Source organism: Melopsittacus undulatus, chromosome 4 (assembly GCF_012275295.1).
Source record: "Melopsittacus undulatus isolate bMelUnd1 chromosome 4, bMelUnd1.mat.Z, whole genome shotgun sequence".
NCBI lineage: Eukaryota > Metazoa > Chordata > Aves > Psittaciformes > Psittaculidae > Melopsittacus > Melopsittacus undulatus.
The window spans coordinates 73,220,790-73,245,316 of record NC_047530.1 but is presented as its reverse complement, the minus strand read 5'-3'; the positions used below and the strand labels follow the sequence as shown (position 1 = coordinate 73,245,316).

The window sequence follows — 24,527 nt, the reverse complement described above, 5'->3', positions numbered from 1 at the left end:
TGACACCAAGCTGTGTGGTTCGGTTGATACACTGGAGGGAAGGAATGCCATCCAGAGGGACCCTGACACACTTGTGAGATGGGCTGATGCCAACCTCATGAAGTTTAACCATGGCAAGTGCAAGGTCCTACACCTGGGTCGGAGCAATCCCGGGCACAGCTACAGGTTGGGCAGAGAAGAGATTCAGAGCAGCCCTGCGGAGAAGGACTTGGGGGTGTTGGTCAATGAGAAAATGAACATGAGCCAGCTTCAGTGTGTGCTCACAGCCCAGAAAGCCAACCGTACCCTGGGCTGCATCAAAAGGAGCATGACCAGCCCTTCTAATCTACAGGTGATCCTGCCCCTCTACTCTGCTCTCATGAGACCTCACCTGGAGTATTGTGTGCAGTTCTGGTGTCCTCAACATAAAAAGGACACAGAACTGTTGGAACAAGTCCAGAGGAGGGCCACGAGGATGATCAGGGGACTGGAGCACCTCCTGTATTAAGACAGGCTGAGAAAGTTGGGGCTGTTGAGCCTGAAGAAGAGAAGGCTGCGTGGAGACCTCATAGCAGCCTTCCAGTATCTGAAGGGGGCCTATAGGGATTCTGGTGAGGGACCCTTCATTAGGGACTGTAGTGATAGGACAAGGGGTAATGGGTTGAAACTTAAACAGGGGAAGTTTAGATTGGGTATAAGAAAAAAGTTCTTTCATGTGAGGGTGGTGAGGTACTGGAATGGGTTGCCCAGGGAGGTTGTGAATGCTCCATCCTTGGCAGTGTTCAAGGCCAGGTTGGATGAAGCCTTGGGTGATAGGGTTTAGTGTGAGGTGTCCCTGCCCATGGCAGGGGGGTTGGAACTAGATGATGTTAAGGTCCTTTCCAACCCTAACCGTTCTATGATTCTATTTTAAAAACTGGGGTTCTCCATTCAGAATCCGGATTTGTGGGACACAAACCCATGCGACCTCCTCAAGCAGAGTTCAGGTTTTTAATCACTCGTGAAGTACCTGGAGGCTTCTTTACTGCTCTGGAAGAGCTGGGCTATTACATGGTGACAGCTAAGTTGGCTTGAGGTCTCTGGTGGTAGACCTCATCCTGGCAGTGCTGTACTGGATAACTGATTTAAGGATGATTGAGGGAGGAAATGCTAGTTACATGCTGGAGATAAAGACAGGAGAGGCATTACCTTGGGTTTGCCTGACTTGTTTTGAAGTGTGCTGCTGTGTGTAATGATCACAGCTGTGTGAATGCTGCACAGAAGCAGCAGGTGAGGAGATCTGCTAAAGAAATGGGATGCTTTTTTCTAGGAGTAGGGCAGAACCTATGTATGGACTGGAGAGAACTTGGAGAACCCCCAGGCCCCTTTTGCAGAAATCAATAGTGTGGTTACCTTGGCAGTAAAATCAAAGTCCATTTGCACAGTGTGCAGGTCTGCGACCCCTTTCTGATTAGGAGCACAGCTGATCTAAGACCCTGTCCCAAAGGGAATGTCAAATTCAGGGAAGTGATCATTGGCTATGCTTCAAGCAGCATCTGAAAATGCTAGCTGTGCCCAAGTGGCACTTCAGTGAGAGCAAGTGGTGAGGAGGCAGCTGCCCTCTCCCTGGGCTGGGGGCAGAGACTGGATGGCACAGATCAGCCCCTTGCCCTGCTCCTGTGTTTGCTGTGCTCAGGTTTAGAGACACTTGGAAACCTCTGTGAACAACCTTCACTTGTTAATGGGGTTAATCAAAAGAGCATCACCACTTAATTTGGGGCTCTCAAAGAGCAGCACAGCCTTCTGGAGAGGAATTAGATATCTTCATCTCCTTTTATATTTTTTCCCTTTCCTCTTTGTTTATTGATAATTACAGTGTCAAGGTCATAAGAAGAAAACTACAGCAGGCGCATGGGAGGGCTGTGTGGTCTGAGCTTTCTTTCGTAGGGGTGAGGTATTTGCGATTTGCCTGGCAGTATTTCCCAGGAAACCCAGTCTGGTTCTCCCAGGACATCCTGTCTGGATGGTTGTGCAACAGCCTCCCGCTCCCTGTTACCCGATACAAGTTTTCACCACAATGACAAAGCATGAAAGGCTTGTAAAGCAGTGAGTTGGATTTTCAGCTGGTGTGATCTGATGTTGTCCCCTTGCCAGAGCCAAGAGCCTGGAGGAGCAAAGCTGTAATGCTTGCTGGAAGTGTGCTCTTCCAGTGATGCTGAGATCTACAGGGAGCCCAGGCAAAGCTCACCTACAGCTCCATCTTCACAAAGGGAGTGTGATTGGTTTGTACCATGGCAGGGGTAGTAAATGCTGGGCTCTCTTGAGCAATGAGCTCCGCACCAACAATTTGTGCCAGCTAGGTTGCCTCCCTGTGCTCCAGTGCTGGAGCAGGGAGAAGGACCACTGAATCCATGTGCCTCTGGTTGCACCCTGGGCTTCACAGCATCTCCCCTGTTAAATGGAAAATACTCTGGTTAACTCCAGGAGAGAGGTTTAAATTCAAGTAGCAGGCAGCTTCCAAAGTGTAAGTTAGACAGTGATAAAAGGTGTATATATTCTTGTAATACCAATGTGATCTGTATTTTGTGAACACCTGTAGATTTTCTCCATCTCTTTGGCAGTGAGAATGGGATTTTAGGAGGATGTCCCATCCCTGGCAGTGTTCAAGGCCAGGTTGGATGTTGCTTGGAGCAACCTGGTCTAGTGGAAGGTGTCCCTGACCATGGCAAGGGGTTGGAACTGAATGGTCTTTAAGGTCCCTTCCAACCAAAACTATTCTAGGATTTCATGATTCAGATGTTCAATCACCTAAATGTCTTTTTAAGCACCATGGGTAACCTGCTTGGCTTCCAGCTCCCCAGGTGTCAAGTGAGTACTGTTTCCTACTTGCCCCAGCCTCTCCCCACCCTGTGCTGGTGTCCTGGAACTCAGGGGATATCAGTGATAGACATCGTCAAAGAGACACCAATGATGAGGCAATTAAATTCTGCCCTCAACAGCCACCATCCTTGGTGTGCTCCAGGCAGAAGATGTTAAGTATACAGTGCTGCATTGTGATACTGTGTCACATTTCTGATTGCTCTGTAGTTTATAAACATTCATCAAAGGGATTTGTGATGAAATATGAGTTTCATCTGTTTACAGTCTTCATGCACCAGAAAAATCACAAGGTGAATATCTTGGAGTGTGAGCAGGTGAAGTATCTTCAAGATGAGGAGATTAAATTAGGAACATATTTGTGGATAAACAAAGGCCATTGTAGCACGTGTGTTATCATCAGGTAAGAAATCCTGTGGGAATCCGTAATAAAGACGACCCTGGGAGCATGACTGGAACTAGAGAGAAATCCATCAGCTGGCGTGTTGGAGTAAGCCCTTTGGGCAACGACTTTCCTCTTGGTGTCCTGGCATATCTTATCAGTGATGAATCAGGTGGTAACTTTTGTCCTGCAGTAAAGAAAAAGAAAGCAAATACTTCCATTGCAGTGCATGTGCCGTGAGTTTGGTTTGTGCGCAGCACCTGCACAGAGTTAAGACCTAATTGAATACACAAAGCGCTTTTAGCTGTTTGTACACAGCTTGTATAAAGAATTAAACCTGTATTTCTGTCTATAGGTATCCATTTGTGTGTGGTACAGACAGGAAGTTTCCAGAAACTTGGTATGCATCTTCTTACAGAGTATAAAAATAGCATCCAGAATTGCTTCGTCATTTTCCAACACACGTATTTTAAACAAGTTAACTTTAGAGCACAAACCTCTGCATCAAGCCTCTTTATTTGGTTCATGTCTGAGTGTGGTGTTAGGTAATGTGCATTGTAGATGACTTGCTGACTTGCTGTGAAAGTTTATTAGAAGTGAATTAGAAACCATGCAAGGAAAGCTGAGGTCTGTGAAGTGCCAGTGACTGGTGTGTGCTGGAAACTTCATGTTGAACATAAGCAGGAGTTCGGAAAATGCGGTTAGGGCTTTATTTGGAAAAAGTAACTTAGTAGAAACTTTTATGGGAGAGTTTAAACATTTATTGGTCTAGCATCTACCTTTAAGACTGGTTTTGGGATGGCTGCAGTAAAAGTGCTTAAAGCATAACCAGAGTGTGTTCCCAAAGTGGAGCTTTCCTGAGGAGGGTTTTGTCCCCCTGAAGCCTGGGAGCTCAGCAGGGTTTCTGTAAGGCTGAGACCCTCTCGGTACTACACGGCCAGCTCAGTGTGCCAGACTGTGGGTCTTTGATCACAGACATCGGGAAGCACCGCTAGTTTGAAGGGGGTCAGCTGCATCCACACTGATCCTTAATGCTCCTTATATTGGGCATCCTGAGGCTACAGGGTTAAAACCCATGGGGGATGAGTGAGGAAAGTTTATGCCTGTAGAAATTCATTTACTTAACCAAAGAGCTGGTGGCATTGTAGCATCTCGGGTCACTATGAGGTCCACTTGCCTGCCATTGGAGCTTTTAGTGTGGCTATAAATACTTGTAGAAAAAATGATGGAGATTGATGTAATGTATGTGTCTGAATTCCCTGTGCATCTTCAGCTTGGTTAGTATGAAATCAGGCTGCAGTAGTAAATTCTGGTTCTGCAAGAGGCAGGGGAGTGTTTCTGCAGCACATGTGCAGTGTTGTGGTTGTGTTTAAGGCAGTGTTGTGTGTGCCCTTGTGCAAGGAGCTGTACAGGGCAAGTCTGCACTTCAGCAAACCTGTGCGCAATGCTTGAGGCCATTTCCCTGCTTGCAGCAACTCTTCATTTATATTTCATGCCAAATTGTCTGGCAGGGTGTGTGCTACGCAAACGCTAATGTATTGTTCAGTTTGACATCTGTAGTGCTGTAAAATGTCCCTCTTGAGCATAGGGGATGAGGAGGAGGGAGCTACCCAGGCGAGACACGTGGACACGTTCAGAATGAGAATGGAGTAAGGGCTGCCAGTGCCCATCAAGGACAGGTTTTCTAGGAAAGGAACAAAGGGAGCAAAGAGAGAGGTGTTTGCTCAGCGGCCACATTATTCAGTCATATGATTATTCAGTCAAATCCTGATGCCTCATAGTTGGCAAATACTCAGAGCCTAACGCTTGAACACTGAAATGCAACGAGGAAAAAAAAAACACTTTAAGAAAGTTATGTGAAACTGTGACTGGTGAAACAGCAAATATCAGGGATGATAGTTTGAACATACATAATTTGTAGGCACTTAAAATTATCTGCATGATGTACATGCTTGTGTGTGAGACATTTTTACTGACTCTTTAATTGTCAACCCCAGCAGACATAATGTAAGAGAGCCTTGGGGGGCAGTTACACCAGAGTCAAAGACAAAGCAGCCCTGCTGTATGAAGTATTCCTAATTATGGCTAGAAAGTCACACATCTGTGGTTTACTTTGGCTTCCTGCACACCTCTTCTGTGCGGTTGCGGTAGTGCCTGCAGTAGTTAGATCTGTAAATATTTCCAACATAAACCAAAGTTTATAACTTGCCTTTAAAAATTCTCTTGGGGTTGAAGTTTGGATATGAGCTCCTTTCCTTGTGTTTACATTTGTATGTGTGACAAACTTTCAGATGAATTCCTTTCACTGTTCATCAGGTACTTGAGTGAATAAGAGAGAGACATAAATTATTTGCAATTTAAAGAAGTGCTTATCACTACTCTCTTCTGGGCAGTGTGAAGCAAGCCACAAGGACCTGAACTCACTGGCTATACAGGAAGACTGTCAGGCAGAGAAGAGAGCTCAGCTGCGTACAGGGAAAATATAAAATAGGCACTAAAGGCTGCTTTTGCTTAAGTGGCTCTGAGCACCTGATCACTGAGTTCACGTCTGCTTCAGAAGCAGAAGAGTTTTGTCTGAGATGTGGTTTTGCAAGGAGGGCTCATGCTGACATCCGTCAGAGACATAAAACCTGGGCCCGGGGTGAGGGCCAGGCTTTTTATCCCTGAGTTCATTTATTTTTCTTGGTTTATTCAGCCCTTAATATTGCTCAAATGAAGGTTTTGTTTCTAGACCAACATAAATCAGGGAAGCTGCCAACCTGCACCATTTCTTCTCTGTCCTTAGGACTAAAAAGTGGTGGCTCTGTGGGTTTTATTTGCTTTTAGCTTGTATTTGTTCTCTGTTTCATATGTGTATCAACTTAAGCAGAAGGGTGGGTTGGGGCAGGCCAGCAGCCTCTCTCCTGTTTGTATGGGTACCTCACTGGGTAAGGAGTGCAGAGCAAGTGAGTGTTCCTGCAGGGTTCTTGTCGCAGCCTGTGAGTGATGGAGAAGCAGAGGAGATGGAGGTGGCTGGGGAGTAATTGCCCATCCGCCCTCTGTGTGAAAGGGTGTGGTCTCACATTTTAAGTGAAATTCCCTATATTTCAATTTATGCCCACTGTATGTGTCACTGTATTTTTAGTATGGTTTAAAAGGTCTTTTATGCATATTTTTGTGTGTTGGTGGTGTTTGGATTTTATTGTAGTTTTGTGGTTTTTTTTAGGGCACTTTAGAATACCAGTGTGCATTTGCATAAAAAACTCACTCTGAATAAATTACATGTATTTATATCCATCTGTGTATGTGTGTAGGGGAAAGGTGTATTCATGTACATGAAACTGTTCAAGCTTTTGCTGAATTCAGGCTTTTTGAGCTGTGCTACCACACAAATTTAGCTGTGCAATTAGAATCTTCAATGTGATGTATGTTCTTAAAATGGTAATTGAGAAAGGGAGTGCTTTCTTTTTGCATTTACACTAGTGTGAAAAACACAAGTTTTTCTGTTTTAGAAACATTCTTACAGATACCTGACAGAAGTAGCTATGTTTTCCTTCCTGTATAGACATTTAGTAGAGCAATAACACAAAGCATGAGGGGAAAAAGAATGTACATGCAATAACACAAACCCCTGTTTTCTTACTCTTGACATCTAATTCCAAAGCACTTCTTTCAGCATATTTTTGCAGGGAAAAAGCTTCAGTGATGTTGCAGTGTATTTTTACCAAACACTTTTAGCGCAGGCCCAGCGCTAAATTGAAGAGTTTGTGAGCAACAGCTTGCCCTTGAATGCATGGGGGCAGTGATACCTGCTAAAGCAGTGTGGACTTGGCCATTTCACCCACCTCTGCCCAAAAAGCAGGATTGCTGCTTCCCCCAGCTTTCACCAGGGAAGTTTCCCACTTGTATGTGTGAAAAGTGGTAATCTCTGAGCACAGCTGAGCATGGGCAGGATGGCTCCTCTCTTGTTTCCCATTGTTTCTGGGTAAGCAAACAGTCCCTCTGTCACCATTGAAATGGCATGTTGCTGCTCTTTGAATGGTTTGGGCTGACCTTACATCACCTGTGTATTTGCTGTGGGGAAAAGGCTTGTTTTTTTCTGTTGAAGTGCATGTAGGATAATTTGTGATCATCAGCTGCTTCTAAAATTGCAGTTATGTGAAGTTTAACTGCTCTTTTTGTGAGAGCTTGCAGCTTTTACCCAGTGAGGTTGACTTTGTAGACTGTCTGTGACCAGGTCATTGCTTTAGGTCCTGGGGAAGTTAGAAGTTGGAGGGGAGATCAGAGGTACTGTGTTCCACCCACCCTCTGCAAATCACTTCTCTCTTCCTCAGGGCCTTCATCTAAAATGGAGCTCCAGAACATTCAGGATGTGTATGGGTAGCATCCTTTTTGCCTTGTTGCTGGGACATCTGGTTGACTCCAACCCCAGGGCATCCTCTCACTACCTGAGCTCTTCCTGGGGCAACAGAAGGGTGCACTGGAGAAGTGGAGAAGCACTGAGGCAAAATGCCTCTGTCACAGGCTGAGGAGTGTGCTCACTGCAGGGTACTCAGGGCTGACTCTGCTCCTCTTGAAATCAAGGGCCTGTTACACAGTACTGCTTCATTTAGCAGGTGAGATTTACCCTGTGGAAAGAACATGGCCTTTGAACTGACTGTTCTTTGCAGCTGCTTTAATGCCAAGATTCTGCAATTGTCTTGCATGCACAGATGGCAGATGGGTTTTGGCAGCTGCTGATAGGTGCTGCTGCCTTTTTCATTTTTCTTTTCAACTGAGTGATTGATGAACATCAGTCTGGTTACACAAGTAGCTCTGTAACATTTGCTGTTGTTTCAGTAGGGTTTGTAGTGTGCAGCATCACAAGGGGATGGGATCCTCTGATGTATAGTAAAGCATTTTTTTCCAATGAGATCTGTAGTTTAGGAGAACAACCAAAAACCATCAGCAAATTTGGGATAATTGTTGGGATGCTTAGACTTTAGAGAAGAGATTCAGAGCAGCCCTACAGAGAAGGACTTGGGGGTGTTGGTTGATGAGAAAATGAACATGAGTCGGCTTCAGTGTGTGCTCACAGCCCAGAAAGCCAACCGTATCCTGGGCTGCATCAAAAGGAGCGTGACCAGCAGGTCAAAGGAGGTGATCCTGCCCCTCTACTCTGCTCTTGTGAGACCTCACTTGGAGTACTGTGTGCAGTTCTGGTGTCCTCAACATAAAAAGGACATGGAACTGTTGGAACATGTCCAGAGGAGGGCCACGAGGATGATCAGGGGAGTGGAGCACCTCCTGTATGAAGATAGGCTGAGAAAGTTGGGGCTGTTCAGCTTGGAGAAGAGAAGGCTGCGTGGAGACTGCATAGCAGCCTTCCAGTATCTGAAGGGGGCCTACAGGGATGCTGGTGAGGGGCTATTCATTAGGGACTGTAGTGATAGGACAAGGGGTAACGGGTTGAAACTTAAACAGCAGAGGTTTAGATTGGATATAAGGAAGAAATTCTTTACTGTTAGGCTGGTGAGGTACTGGAATGGGTTGTCCAGGGAGGTTGTGAATGCTCCATCCCTGTTGGTATTCAAGGTGGGGTTGGACAGAGCCTTGGGTGACATGGTTTAGTGTGAAATGTCCCTGCCCATGGCAGGGGGGTTGGAAGTAGGTGATGTTAAGGTCCTTTGCAACCCTAACTATTCTATGATTCTGTGACTTTGCCCCTCTGTCTGCACTGTTGTGTGCCAGCGCAGTGTTGGAAAAGATGTAAATATTGCTGAAAGCCCTTGTCTGTATGTCTTTCACCATTTCCCTGTCCTGCAGCCTCCTGCAGCCAGGCTGAGTGTGGCAAGGACACCTCTCATCCTGAGTGCCTGAGGTCATGCAGACTGACCACAGTCTGTACAAGTCCAAACACAGCCTTTGATGTATTTATTTTGGTTCTTTGTAAGACACTTTCTCAGACTTTTCACTAAAACAGCATTAATTTTGGATTTTGTGGTTTGCCTTATCAGTAGTGAGTGCCTTTGAATGATTTAATAAAGCTGCGGGGCTTGTTTGGAGCAATCTTCCAGGCGGGGTGAGTCAGTGGCGAGCTGGGCTTTGAAGCTTTTGTAGCATGAAACTTTTTTTCAGTGGTGAATTAATGAGGTTTCTGCTTTTCCAAAATGTGAAACACATTAGGCCAAGGCTGAGTTTCTGACAGGAACAAGCAGCTCTCTGGTACAGCAGTTGTCCTTGGCCACCTAGACCTTCAACAGGTTTCCCAGATGAAGTTCCAGCAGCGGCATCAGATGCATGGTGACTGCTCAGTGAGACCTGCGTTGCTGAGACAAAGGTGTTCTGACTCAGGACACAAGCTGTGGCTGTGTCTGCATGGGAACAAGTCCACAGCAGCAGCAGGAAATGCTGAGATGCCTGCTCACACCTGCAGCTTCATCTGTAGCAGTGTTAAACATCTCCTTGTCAGTGCTTTCATCTGTAGAGCGCCTCTGCTAGTATTTATAGAGTGTGGATTAACCTCTGTGAAGAGCTTTGAAGTTAAATGCTAATTTATCATAAATATGCAAATGTCAATGCTGATAAAACAAAGTAGAGAAGCGAAGTGAAAAGCATATCGTGGAAGCTCAGAGGAGAGCTGATGAGTGTGGCCAGACGTGGAGGGGCTTGGGAAGTCGTGGAGAACCACAGTGATGGGAAAACACAGGCATCGAAACAATCTTCTTGGCATCTGAGCATCAGCCTTACACATGGACATTGTCCACTGCTGCTGCATGGGGCAGGGACACCTTGGCTTTCTCACTGGAAATGTCTCTGGGCTCTGCTCCATCAGGATTCAGGGGTGATGTGCTGCCAGCGGAACTGCTGCTAGTGGGGCCGTTTGTCTGTAAACACCCAGGAGGTGATTGACCTCCCAAGAAGTATTTATCCTTCCCTGCTGCTGGATTTCTGGATGGTTTAGTCCTTCCTTGCCTGCTGGGGAACTGCAGGTACTCACAGCAGTTTTCTGGATTCCAGCATTCTGCTTCAATGTGTAAAATAGACATTGCTGGATGACCTCATCAGGCCCACTGAGATGTATGGGGGGGGGAATCACAGATGAATTTGCCTTGTTTTGTTCCAGCCATGTTTCTGAGGATAAGATTCATGCAAGTGTCCTTGCCCCTGCAGCCCTGGGCTGTGATGACTCTCCACATGCTGTGTGTCTGAGAGGGGATGCTGCAGCATCCAGCAAGTCACCTTGTTTTGGCAAGTCTAGTACTGCTCTTCCAGTGCTCTCCCTACATAGCCAGGGTGTGTTTAGGAGGAGAAAGGACTTGTGCAGCAAGAGCATTGATATTTTTAGATCAAACACCAGCTTAACAAAATAAAAAAAAAGGAGGATTAGAACAATCAATACATTTAATTTTGGCCTAGCTTGGATTCCTCATAAAGTCATCAAACTTTGACATTGCTTCACTTGCCTCTAGCTTTCCTAAATAAACACACCGTAGCAGGACTGAGAAGTTAAGTAGCACAGAAAAATGTAAAAAGCTAAATTTTAATATTGTAGGATATTAAGGGCTGTTTTATGGGCCAGGTCCTGGAATTAATTTTAATACTGAACAAAAATAGTGAAGGGTGTTTTAGTAGGCAGCTACTGAAGTTACCAATAGGCTTCTTTCTTTCTTTCCCTTTCAGAAAGGGTCAGAGTGAGGGTCAGGGTGAGGGGCAAGGTGAGGAAAGGGACAAGGGATCTCCTCCTGGGCAGTGCTGTGAGCTGACCCCCTGCAGTAGGAAGTGAGGTGAGTTTGGGGCTGAGTGTAGTTCTTACAGAGTTTCACCCAGGGCTAAATGACCTGATTGGCACCAGCCTTCTCCATTGCGGCACTGGCTGGCCTGGTCAGTGTATATTTCACCTAGGAAGTCCTTTGGGATGAAGAATGCTGTACCAAGGCTTTAGATGTTGTAGAGCTTTAGTAGACCTCATGTCAGAAGTAACTTAACTGAGTGGGTTTAATAAGGAGGTCTTGTGATAATTTGATGGCCCCAAATCAATACCAAGCAGCCACTGTCTCCTCTCAAGTTGGCTATGCCAGAAGAGCTGAGCCATCCTTCATCACTCAAGCCTTAAAGGAGGAGTACAAAAACCTGTCTTGGCGCTGCTGCCTGTGCATCCTCTGTTCAGTAAAGATGTCTTCTCTTTGTAATATTATGAACTGGTTTCTTTCCACATCGACTAAATTTAGAAAATGTGATAGAGCATTTGCAAACTCAGGAACTGTATATATCTGACAATGAAGGTTGACAATGTCAATGTCTTTATGAATATACATGAACAGATCTGAACTGCAGGTTATATTGCTTTCAATTATCTTTATTATTTTTGGATCCTGGTTTCTGGGAAGATGTAGGTGCCTCACAGGGCCAAGAAGTAAACCTGAATTCACTCAGGAGCTTGTGTTCTGTTCTCAGGCTTGCTGTAGCTGGGGAAGAGGGCTGCTCTGTCTCAGTTTTATGAAGGTGGGAGGTATGGATTTGACTTACGGACCAAATTTGGATCTACTTTGTAGAACTCACTAGATATTAATGAAAGTTTAAAATAGCTTAGGTTGTGCCTTAAAACAGCCCTGATGGTAATGCAGAAAAAAATGAAGGTTGCAGCTTATCATGATGGAGATAGTGGAGATAAACGCAGGAGAGCTGGAGGCAAAATGCAATAGGCATGGCTGTTACGAAACTCTGCATGGAATTGAGAAATGTAACTGGTGAGCTGAAGAATGAACTCAGATTATTCTGAGGTGAGGATAGGGGGTCTATGAAGTCTGCAATTGCTGGTGTAATGAGAAATCTTTGAGTGTTAGTACCTGAATCTGAATCTAATTTACAAGGACCAGGAATATTGTTTTAAAGTATCAAAGCCATGACCTTTTTCATCAGTGCTTTTGTGAAGCCAGAAAAGTATCCAGGTTTGTTTTCCTGTCTCTCTGGTAGTAGTGGAAGGCAGGAATAATTGCAGTCAGAGGAAGGGCAGGAGGAGAAAGCGAGCTGGGAATTGGGTTTCAGGAATATAAACTGCTCTGCCGGGTCTCCCAGAGGAGTGGATGATAACCTACACCATTCCCTGTCATACTGGAGGTGCTATAGTTACAAATAAGGGATACCTTCATTTCATTCAGAGTTAACTGTGCCATTATGGAAGTGGGAGGCTGAACTCTTTGCTGAAAGGGCCTTAAATATTGCCTTCCTTCAACTCTGAAGTTCTCAGCATTGACTGACTTGTCTTGCCTTGCCTTGCCAGGCTGAGCTTTGCTGCCATACCAGAGCCTGGAGTGATGCAGAGCTGCTTTTTCCATCACCATCTGGCAGATAGGAGTTGGCTGGTGGAAACATCTCTTAATTTAGGGATACATGTCCTCCAGTTGTCTTATTAACACATGCAGGATCATTCATGGGAACAAATGGATCAGGACAACTGTGTTGTGTTTGTTGCTAGTACACTAATGTCCTGATTCATAAATAGAAGTGATTTAGACTTGAAGATGATAAGATTAATAAGAGTGAGCATCAGTCTAATGTTATTAATTAGCAATCCTTAGGCTTTCGAGTCAGTCAAGTTGCTGCTACACTTGTTTTCCAAAACATTGAGCCTTTAATTGACATTAAAATGATGAATAACTTAGAAAGAATACAGCTCAGTCATCCCATCACCAGCATCTAGTGTGTGGTGCTGATGCCAGCAGGACCTGGTCTGCAGTTCAAATCTGTAGTTATATGACATCCCTTTCTTTACCTAAACCACAGATGCTGCTGAACATTTTGATGTTTCTGTAATATGAATAAACTCAGGAGTTGGGTGCTTTATTCATCTGCAGCACATAGGCTACTTCTTTAGATTTTTTTCTGGATAATGCTGATAAAAATGGTGCTGTGCAAGTGCATTGCCCCTGAGGCCTGGAGCCACCATGTATGGCCACTTAATGGCTCAATGGGACAAACTGGTACCTTCCTTTTTTGTTGAAGGGGATGGTGTGCATATCCCAAGGGCCAGGTTCAAAGCAAAGAGTGAAGCCAAGTGCCATGGCAGTGGTACCCACGTCTTGGAAATCAGCTTACAGAAATAGATTTTAGTGTCAAAAAGTTTCTGTAGCAAATTCAGATGCTCTGTTGACTCAAAACCTAAGTTGAAACCATTTTTCTGTGGAGACTTCTGGGGAACAGAGATAAGAAGGTTACAGTCAGCAAACCAGCCCATCATAGTAGATGGCACAAAATTTGTTTAATTTTAAACAGGGCAGCAAAGGGCAACCCACAGCTTTTACTTTGAATTATGGAGTATTTTGGCTCTCAGTGATGAAGCTGTAATTACAGTCGCTCTTCTCTTTCTGGGGGGTGGCATGTGAAGTGCAAAGCTGAGATACCTGCAGTAGTGTCCTGCTTTCCTCCATCTGTTCACAGCCAGAAGATAACACTGCTGCATGGGAAACAGAGAGTATTTTCCTGCCCTGTGCTGGACCACGGGTCTCATTGTCACACTGGGATGGGTGGAATCACTTCCTTGGAATGAGGCTCAGTGTGGATGTGTGCTGGTGCACAGCACAGTTAGCAAGTCATCTGGCCCCGTGCTTCAGAGACACTGTTGGGACTGCCAGTTTGGACAGAGCTGGGCTTTGTTTCATAGGTTAAAAATACATATATTTCCTTGATGTGCTGCTGGTTTTATTTTTAACTCTTAAGCAATTTAATATTTTGTAGGTCTGCTAGTATTTCACCCAGTTTTCCATCTGCTACTGTGATTAATTTAAGTTCTACCTTTATAATGCCAACCCAGAGCAAATGGAATGGAAACCTTACCTATATTATTTGGCATGTAGAAGTAGACATGAATAACTTTGGAATTTGTGGGGAAAAAGAGAAGTTATGTGGTTTTGGAGCCAAAATATGATTGGAAACCAGCCCTTGCAGACAGCACGATGCCGTGTAGGATCTCATTGCAATTATTCTTGAGCGCAGTGCTCCAGATTTGTGTTTGTAGGTGTTTCTGAGGAGTCGGAAACCTTACTCAGAGGCTGTAAAGCAGCGATACGCACCGATTTCCTATTGCCTCGCAGACAGCAAGGCAGAATGATGTGCCAGAGGGGTTTTTGTTTCCCCCTCCTCAGTACTAGCAGTGGTGTGATGTAATGGAAACTTGCAGTACAGCAAGGAAAGTGGGAGTAATTTCCTAAGGCTGTGAGTCTGTGGGAGGAAGGAGTGGAGCAAAGCTGCAGAGCTCACCTTGGCACAGATGCTCAGCCAGGGCTGGTGGGTGCCAGTGTTTTACACTGGGCTGTGTGACCTGGTATAATGACAGGGTGTAAGAGGCAAAAACCTGAACATGGTGAAGTGGTATCACAGCTGCTATGGGGTCCAGCACAGAGCTGTGGCATGGCCCTGGCAGCCTCTCAGTTTGTGCCATAGTGAAGTTTGTTGGACTCATGGCATTGACTTGAATTAAGAAGAGCTTGACCACAAATGGTTATTTTTAATCTAGGTCATGTTTAGCATAACACATGCGGGCATGTGTGCAGGCCTATCTGGGGATGGGGATGCAGGGCAGTGGGGTACAAGGCAGTGGGGCTGCTTTAACTACTGTTGCCACTAAAAGAAATGATCTCTTATGGCCCATGATGGGATCCTGATGGAAGATGGGTAGCTAGTATTAAAGTACAGTTCTTCCTGAGCTGGTCAAAGTCTGTGCTGTTGGCAAGAAGCCTCCATGCATCAGTGCTGGTGGTGATATGGGGGGGAAGGTAAGGAACAATCTGGCTGGGGACACAGGGAAGGGAGTAGAGTGCCACCCCTTCTGGCAACAGGAAGGGTTTAGGTTGCATCAGGAGTGGAATAGTTATGCTATCGAAAGCCTTCAAAGCATGAACTCTAATTAGGGTGACGAAGGAAAGAGATATCCCAGGTCATAGACCTGTAGTTAACTAAAAAATGCTGGTATCTGTGAAGCCCATAGTTGTAAGAGCTGGAAGTGGCCAGGAGACGCTTGTGAGTCATTTCACTGATCCACAGAGAGCAAGAAATCCAGACTGCTAACGCATCTGTTTAGTTATGACTACAGTCAAAACTATTGCAATCGGTCAGGTTAAGCCAGCAAATTCAGTAGCCTTCTTTGCCATAGTTACTGATGCAACAGTTAAAGGTTATGCAATTAAATGTAGTATACTTTGATTTCAGAAAGCCCATTGGTACAGTGCCATGCATAGACATAAGGAAAATACATTGTTTCCCATTTAAGTAAAAATGCTGTGGTTTAGAAAGTAGTTTTCCAGCAGGGAGCAGTTGTTAACAGGAAGACATGAAGACCACCATTAGTCCAGCTTTTAGAGAAGGTATGATCTACACCTGCATTATTTTATACAACAAAACAAGGGTTACTTGGTTCATTCATCAAGGCTGATGGCCTCGATGAAGTTGGATGTTGAGTGGGGTCAGGTGTGCTGGGGCATCAGCCTGGAGGCTGCAGGAGAGCCTGGCTAAAGGAATGGGAGCTCCAGGGGAGCAGCAGATCCAATTCACCAGGTGTCTTGGATGGAGAAAAGGGCATGTGTGGTGCAGAAATAAGCCTGTGCAACAAGCGGAGAGCCTCAGGTTATAGCCTCAAGTTGTGAGTGAGAACGTCTTGCAAAGGTTTCCAGTAAATGACTGCAATCTGATAGCAGTTGCTAAGAAGGCCATTCAAACTGATTTATGTATAAGACATAAAAGTTAAATGTCAAACTGACTCTGCTAGCATGAAGAGCCCTGGTCCAAGTGCATTCCCTCCTTACCACATGAGTGATGAGGCCAGAGGGGCTGCAGACAGCAGAAGTAGCTTCCCTCACAGTTCCCTCCAGAAGACATGAAGGAAGAAGCTAGAAGGACTTCATTGGTGGCCTGCCATTGTTTGCTGCGGTGGAGGGTCCTGTCTAGAGCGTGGTAATGGACTTGTACCCACACAGGTTTTAAAACTGTTTAAAATCTCTTATTGAGAAGTGAGTAGGTGTAAATCATCCAGCGCTTACAGGGATTTGAACCTGGTTGCACACAATATATTCATAAATAATTTTGTTTGTCAGACCAAGGTGGGGAGCATCTGAAGTGAACTGCAGTAGTTGTTGAAATACATTGAATGGTTGTGTGCAGCACAATTATGTGGAGCAAAGGAGTTCGCATTTCAGAGTGAGATCAGATATAATTCAGTTTGAAATGAGATCACTGGAGCCTGCTGCCTGGGTCTTGTTCTCCCTGTTTCAGACTTTCATCCACACTGAACTTTTGCCGTGGCTGAATCCTGCAAAGGTTTCCAGGCAGGTTTCTTTTCCAAGTGCCAGCCTGATTGGGTAAGCTGGCGAGCTATAGGAAGATCAGAGTTTGACAAGGCATGTATTGCATGTAAGCAGTGAAGCTTTTCCTACAGCTGAGACTTGGCTTAGCTATGAAATATGTTGCATCCTCAGAGGTAAGGAATGGTGCTTGAAGAAGCCCCAGGAAAAATACCAAGTAGTGCATTAAAATGATAAGTAGAACTGATAAGTTACATGGTGAGAGACTGAGAGGAGAATCAAGTGCAGATATGATCACAGCCTATAAATACTGTCAACATGACAGCACAGATGAGCAAAAGGAAGAGTATTTGTTATCTGATGGAAAACAAGCCTTAGGAAGAACAGTCATCACAACAGCAGGCTGGTGGAGGGGATCCCCAAGAGTGGGTGACACTCATCAGCCAGGATGGATGGAGATAAGGTCTTGTGAGACAATAGCAAATACAACTGCAACATGCAGACGGATGGATTGGAGACCCGTGCTGTCCTTGCCTGCCTCAATGGTTCTGTGTGCATCAGAGAGAGGCCCTCAGGGGTCCGCAGTATTGCCGGTAAAGAAGAGACATTTGCTGTCCCACTGAAGATTTGGAAGGGCAGTGTTTGGTGCATGTGTCACTGTTCATGCCTGTGCTCCTGTGCTTTCAGGGAGCGTGCTGGTGAGGCACAGCAGCAGAGGGAAAGTGGTGGTTGCACCATGCCAGGGCGCCTCAGACGAGAGGGGATCACTACATGCAGCCTCATACAGGGGGAGCACAGATGGCTGCCAGCAGGAATGCCACATCTGCTCCTGAGTCACTCCCAAGCCCTCCTGTTTTCAGCTCAGGCTGCACAAGTAAGCCCAGGGAGAAGGAAATCTGAAACTGGGAGGGAGCAGCCCTCGCCCTGTGACTGCCTCCCACCAGGACTGAGCTGGGCTGGGAGCAGACTGACAGCCTGGCCTGTGAGTTAGCAGGTCAGCTGGGATGTGTAAGCCCTGCAGGAGCTGCAGGGCAGGGTAGTCCTGCATCATACATTACCCCTGCAATAAGAGCAGGAAAAACCTTGTGTTTACAGTGGGGACATAGTGCTCAGTCACCCAGAAACTGTTGGAAAGCTTTGCCATTGATGGCCAGCTGCTACCAGTGAACCTCTTGGCTTTCCTTCAAAGCCCCTCATCCCCCAAAGCTCACCTGGTTGGTGCAGTGCCTGTCAGTGGGGTCAGCACTATGCACACTGTCCCAGCAGGATGGGGATTGCCCTTGGCTCCTGCAGTCCCTGTCTGGGGACTTACGTTAATTTTGGTTTTATGGTGTGCCATTCAGGGTCAGCAGGCTGGGCTGATCGTAACAGATGCTCTTGTTGGTGTCTGAGAGTGTTTCTGAAGACTTCCAGGACAGCCTGCTTTTAATAAATCTGTAAATCTTCCTTTTGCACAGCTTGTGAAGATGTACACTTCTAGAGCAGAGTGTTTCGGTACCTAACTGCCAGTGTATTGATTACTGCTTCATTACAGGCTTATTTAACAGCCTCTGGTTCTGGCCTCTTTTTATGCCTCCCACAGCCTTTTAAAAATTAAATGCAGAAGGGTATTGCCTGCTGGTACTGCAGATGTGCACAGCACTGGCCTGCCTCCATCCAGCATGCTGCAGGGACTGACGGGCACTATGCTCCTGTCCCTGCAGCAGTCCAGATGGACCAGCAGAGGCTGTGGTCCTGAGGCTTAACAGGAGATAACTAGCCGGTCTGGGAATCCAAGCTGGAGACCAGCAAGTGCTGGAGACAAAAAGGTGCTTGGCTGGTTTTCATTCAGCCACTTTGCCTTGCTGTGCTGATAGGGAGGCTCTCCAGACCTGTTGTTTGCGAAGCTCTCAAGGTGTTCCTGGGTTCTCCAGCAGTGTAAGCATGACAGTTATGCTGCGCATTTAGAGATATGGCTCTTAGGAAAACTGCCTTGGGAGTGAGTAGCCAGCCTGTGCTGCCCTACCCCAGACAACTGCCCATAGAGAGGTATCTCAACTGACATCAAAGGAGCCAGCAAATGATAGGCATAATTTAATTGCTGCCTCTCCTCTGCCTTCTGACTCGTTACTGCAGGTTGTCATTCACAGTCTCAGGATTGTTATGATTGTTATCTTTCCTTATGTGAGTAGCACAACGTCAGGATGGGCAGCAGCAGTCCTGCCTCTGGGATCTGTATTATTCAGATAAGACTGCATGCAGTGACATTTAAAAACCTGAATAGCATCTTGCTGTTGAAATAAAATGAATTGGCATTTCAAGATCTTGTTTGGCGAGAACTGGCCTTCTGCAGTCCCCAGCCTGCAGCTGGAGTTTCTGTTTCCCTTATGAAAGAGCTCAGGCCAGGGCTGGCAAAGGGAAGAGGGGATGTGGTGCGCCACAGGGACCCATCTGGGCTGGAAGGTGGCTCCTGTGCCATGGCAGGAGGAGAAAGCCCTGTCCTTTCCTCTGGATGGAGGTGGCTGGTCATGAGCTCCAGTCACTCCCTTCCTCCTGTGTCCCAGCACCAAGCTTTGTCTGTTGGTGCCTTGTGATTCACTGGCGCTTTTGGGGCCAAAGACGACATTTAGAAGGAACGTTTCTGAATAACCCTGTCAACAGGAATTCACATAAAACAATTAAAGCAACCACAGCCACGTTGCCTTGGTTTGCTCATGTCTGACTCTGCTGGAGCCTGAGCCCTCTGTGGTCCCTCACGTTTGCTTTCTCTTTTCTCCACAGAATGCGATGAACTTGCCGCCTGACAAAGCCCGGCTTCTGCGGCAGTATGACAATGAGAAGAAGTGGGAGCTGATCTGTGACCAGGTAAGGGAGGTCTGGAGGGCTTTTAGTGCATCTCATCGAGAGCACCAACTGGGTTTCATCAGTGGCGTCCCTGGGCTTAGAAAAGGGACCTTGCAGAGACCAAGTTTTTGAATAGTTTCAAACACTCATTTCCTTGGCCTTATGCTCCATTATTGGTAACAACTCATAGAAGTCTTGCAATAAGAATTCTTTTTTTTTTTTTTTCCACAGAGCAATATTTCTTTCCCCTGTGATGTTACCATCACCCCTGTGCCTGTTTCCTCTTGAGTGGTGAATGCTGAGTATTTTGTCTGGCACAGACTCAAAAAGACTGACCTTCAGTCACCTCTCAGAGAAGGCTTTGAGTTTGGTCTGTCTTGACCTGTGTAAAATGAATGAATGTATGAATAGTCTCCATCCAGCAAGTATTTAGCTTTTCATGTCATGAGCCACTGTCGCAGGTGGCAGTGGCTGTTGCCTTCAGGGAGAGGTGAATGGTGATGTACTCCTCTTCGTCTTAGAGGCTGAGCAACAATCTGGGATTAAGCAGCTGCATATGCTGACGGATCTTCTGTGTATGAGCTCTGCTGTGGCATGCACAATTGGCAGCAGTATAGAGCAATTAACAGGTTGGCTCTGCCATGGCAAATGAACAGAAATGTTATTATTTAGAGAAAGTGAAGCATACTGAAGGTAGGTTCTGCATTTTGAGCTAGCAGCAAAATAAGGTTTTGCCATAAACTTCAGAAGTAATCACTAATGAAAATAATTGATCCAGGACTATGAAAGTAGGATGTTTCCTTGAAATGTAAACACAGCGGTACCAGGAGGAGAGTTTGGCAGAAAGTACAGTCATGCTGTGAGGTCAGGAACATTATAATAAATAGGTTTTTGGGACATTTCCTGTTTAGCTGTTCCTATGGTGGAGCCTCTGAAAAAATCCAGCTACCTTAAAGTAAAGCTGAATGAAGAATTACTAGCTTTTGTTTTCTATGAGTTTTCTGTGTAAAGCGATGACCTATTTAAAGTTTCAGTTTAATGAGACACTGAACAAATCGCTTCATCTACTGTGATTTGTTTCATGAATGTTTGCTTAGAGCATGCACACTCAGAGCACGTACAAGTAAGTGTGAGCTTTGTGCTGGAGCTGGCAGTGGAGCAGACAGAAGCAGTTAGATCACAACTTCAATGTGCAAACTCCCACCTCAGAGCTGACCCACCCTTTGCAGCATGCAGCTGCTGCTGATTCACTCCTGAACTCTGGAGGAAGATAGGAGGGATGAGCAAATGGAAATGAAGGAAATTTGCAATCTAGAGTAATCGCATATCTTAATAGCTCCTTGCACAACACTAAGTCCACCCCCGGGCTGGGATGAGTCTGCTTCCCATTGCTTGGGGAGGGTAGCCAGGGAAGCAGCACAGGACTGTTGTAACCAGCAGTGTGAAGCTCAACACTGTGAGGATCTCAAAAGGGTGGGAGATGACCGTGTGCCATGCTTCCAGGGTCTGGCCATCCAAGGGGAGGTTCTTGGGCATTTAAGGGCTGTATATCTGTGATCTGTCACAGCTCCATAGCCTCTCTGGCATTCCTCATGGGTGCTTGCCAGCTGCTGTAAATTAGAGCATCATGAAGCAGGTGTCTGTAAACCACGATAATGCAACATATGGGGTGTGAAATATTCATATCTGTCCACATAATTATGGTACATAGCTAAAAGTACTTCCAGGAATAGATTTTGCACAGAGTGTTTTTAGTGTAGATGCAAATTTTTCTATTGGTATCACCTGTTGCACCGTTTTACCCTCTTTTGCTTAATGAAGAACTGAGGATGTTAATTAATGTAACAGCTTGAGGAAATTAACTCTTACCCTTCTGTGCTGGTTTTCAGCTTACATCTGAAAGGAAAACATGTCCAGAGGTTGCTCTTAGATGATATTTTCTAAACACTCTGTAAAGCAGACCCTGATCTGTGAAATATTTTGAATCTGTTAGGGGAGAGAGTTACACTCCCAAAAGGAGCTCTCACTTTTGCAGAAGTGAGACTTACAAAAGTGGGGAGCTACCAGCCTCATAGTGATAGTAATAGCAAACCCAATAATAATAATAATCTACCATAAGTAGGATTGTGCATGTTGTAGTGAATCATTGTAAGGGTTGCTGGGCTGGTTGTGGAGGATTCATACCGTGGGGTATTTTCTACTCCTTTGTCTATAAACCTTGCAAGTAATTTAAATGTTGCTGCTGGTGTCCTAAAAGCTTGCTCCGTACGTCTCCTGCTTAGCTTATGAGGAGAAGAAGAGCAAAGCCAGTAAACCTGTTGCCCATCCTGGAGAAGGCTGAGAGTCATCTGGGGGGTGAGTGTTGGGAATGATCCAGGCAGGCAAGAGGATACCATTTTCTGGCATGGCGAGCCATCCCTTTAGTGTAGTCTAGGCCTCTATCCAGTTGCTTGCCATGAGACATACGGAAGGGGCACAGATGTTTGGGACATCTTAACAAAGTTCTTCATTGCCCTCTAATGGCAAATTATAGCAGGGGCATCACCATGTCCTCAGCTTTGGAGACACTGGAGGTGTGTGTGCAGAATAATGAATTAAGAGACCAAAGATGAAAGTCATGTGGTTTACATCCAAAATATCATCAGTGAGGTATTTGTAGAACTCGCTCCCTTTCCTAGTGTAACTCTGAATGAAGGCAGCTGCTGGCTTCTAGGGCTTACCAGGATGGTGGTGGGTTTCTCTAGCAGCCTCTTGGGTGGGGGTCCTCTGCTGCCCCTCAGCTTTGCTTCCAGGGGCTGCCTGTGTTGGGGGTAATTTCTCCTGAAGCATGGCCATTCGGTCTACTTACTGCAGGGATAAGCGGCTGTTATCATCTCATTCTGTAATAAGACATAAGTCATATATAATGTAATAAGTCATATATAAGTTGCATACTGTCCTGCTGGTGAGCTGGCTGGATTGCTGGAGCCAGGACTGAACCACTCTCCAGGTCTGTGTGAGGTGGGACCTGGGTGGTAGAAATCTGCACCGCATTTGTAACCTGGTGTGAGAAGACACTGGTCTTCAGCCCTGCTTGTCCACCTCCTTTCACCAGTGTTCACCATCCATGCGCTTCATGCACTCCTAGCAGTTACTGCCTGCCTTTGGGATTTCTGTCAAGCTGGAAATAACAAGTTGGATGTGCTGTGTGCTTACCTAACATGTATGAATCCTAAGAATGAAACAAGTTAGTGAGGGTAGTAATAATAATAATAATAATGACAACAGCATGTGTCACTAATGCAGAAAATGTCCTGTATGTTTTTGGTAGCAAAAGATCTTTGGAAAAGCCACAATTTCCTGGTTGCGGAATTAATACATTTTCCAGATTTGGGTGAACAGGAGATGTGTTATTTGTAGGAGCTCATGAAAAAGGAAATGTAGAAATCCAGCAGTTCCTCTTTGATGCTGAAGTAAAGCCCCCTCCAGGCCTCCCCTCCCCACCCCCCATTTTTTTTTGTATCCATCAGGAAATAAAGTGCTAATTCTGGCAATTGCTGGTAAAAGAAGCACAGGGGTGGTATTGTGCTCCCCCATCCAAGCTTTTTCCCTGAATACTCGTAAAAAGGAAGGTCTTGAGGACCAGGTCATCTCACTGCTCTGTGGTCCAGTACCGCTGGCTCCTTTCATGCACTTCTCTACGCTTAGCTGTTGTTCTGGCACTGCTCCTCAGCAATTTTTCAAGTAAGAGAGAACCTTTTATCCTTGTGAAGTCAGTTAGTTTGCTTTCTAGGTGGCTAACAAAGGCAGGGTTGAGTTATTGCTGGTCTGTGCCTTTCTTCTTTCAGGGCTGTAGATAGCATTGGTGCTTATATGAGTCACGTAGTGGAGATAAAATAGGTTTCATCAGGATTTACTAACTTTGTTGTGTCTGAATGGCCCAGTCCTGAGGCGACTGGGAGAGAAAGCCACCATGTCCCAGTCATGATGTCACCCACTGGATTATGCTTTTTGCTCAGTGAACTTTGTAGACTCAGATATGGATTTTTAAACTCTATATGTGTGTGGTAAAAATCCCCAGCCTTGCCATTCAAACAGCGTTAAACCCCATGCCATATAAATTCTTATTTTGAGAGCAGATTTGATCAGTGAGTGATTGGGAATTGCCAAAAGTGGAGAGAAGGAACAGACAGGAAAAAGCAATGATTTTTAACTCCTTGTTTACAGTATCTAAGGCAAGTGAGTTGTGTGTGAACAGCAGTGCCTCAGTGTTAGCCAAGAAGCATGTTTGTCTCTACAGGAGGACCTATGGGGAACTAAATGCTCTAAAGAAGCACCAGAGGACCTTGAGAGGACCCCACACTGGCCAACCTGCACAGTCGCTTACAGCATTCACAGCAAACGCAATAGTAGACTGCAGTCATGCTGGTCTGATGAGCCCTGTCCCTTCCCACCCTGTGTGAGCTCTGGCAGAGCATCAGGTTTTTGAGAGGACGATGGCTGCAAGCAGACATTCAGAGTGTCCCAGAGGCGTCAGGGAGCTTCGGGCTGCCATTCAGCTTGCCATGTACCAGACTCTAATACAGTCAAAGCTGGATAAATTGAGACAGTAATAATAGTCAGGGAAGGGCAGTTTTAAAGGCTAATCCCTCATGGCTTTCCAAAGCAGAAAAAACACTTTAAGGGCTGTAAATGTTTCCAGGACCAGTAGATGTCTACTACAAGTGAATGGTGGTCACGAGCTAGAGAAGAGCATTTCTGGTGTCTGGTGTTCATGGATAATGCCTTTAAAATCCTTCAGCCCAAATAATTCCTCTATCCAGTAATGATCAGCATCTTTTTTAATGAAGTCACAGAACCATAGGATCCTAAATGCTTTAGGTTGGAAAGGACCTTAAGATCATCTAGTTCCAACCCACCTGCCATGTGCAGGGACACTTTCCACTAGACCAGTTTTCTCAAAGCCCTGTCCAACCTGGCCTTGAACACTGTCTGGGGTGGAGCATTCACAACTTGCTTGGGCAGCCTGTTCCAGTGCCTCACCACCCTTGCAGTAAAGAACTTCTTCCTTACATGTAACCTAAATCACTGATGAGATTATTACATAAATACGTAATTACAGCTAAGTTTTAAGAAAACAAACAAAACAGTATAGTATCTGCATCACAGCTTACTAAATGTGCTTGTTAAATCTCTTTAAGCATTTCATTTTGAAGTCTCCTGATAATTAAAACTGGCAGTTAGGAAAAGCTCCC

At 45.5% G+C, this 24,527-nt stretch overlaps 1 protein-coding gene across 5 annotated transcripts in view; it reads left to right on the top strand.

Annotated features, from left to right (window-relative positions):
* The window catches only part of FMNL2 (formin like 2), a 145,494-nt gene that overhangs the window by 59,046 nt on the left and 61,921 nt on the right, over nt 1-24,527 (top strand). For all 5 annotated transcript variants that reach the window (XM_034061646.1, XM_034061648.1, XM_034061647.1 and 2 more), the window contains exon 2: nt 19,231-19,314. In XM_034061646.1, coding sequence (XP_033917537.1) covers nt 19,231-19,314 — 84 coding nt within the window. The remainder of the gene's footprint in view (nt 1-19,230; nt 19,315-24,527) is intronic.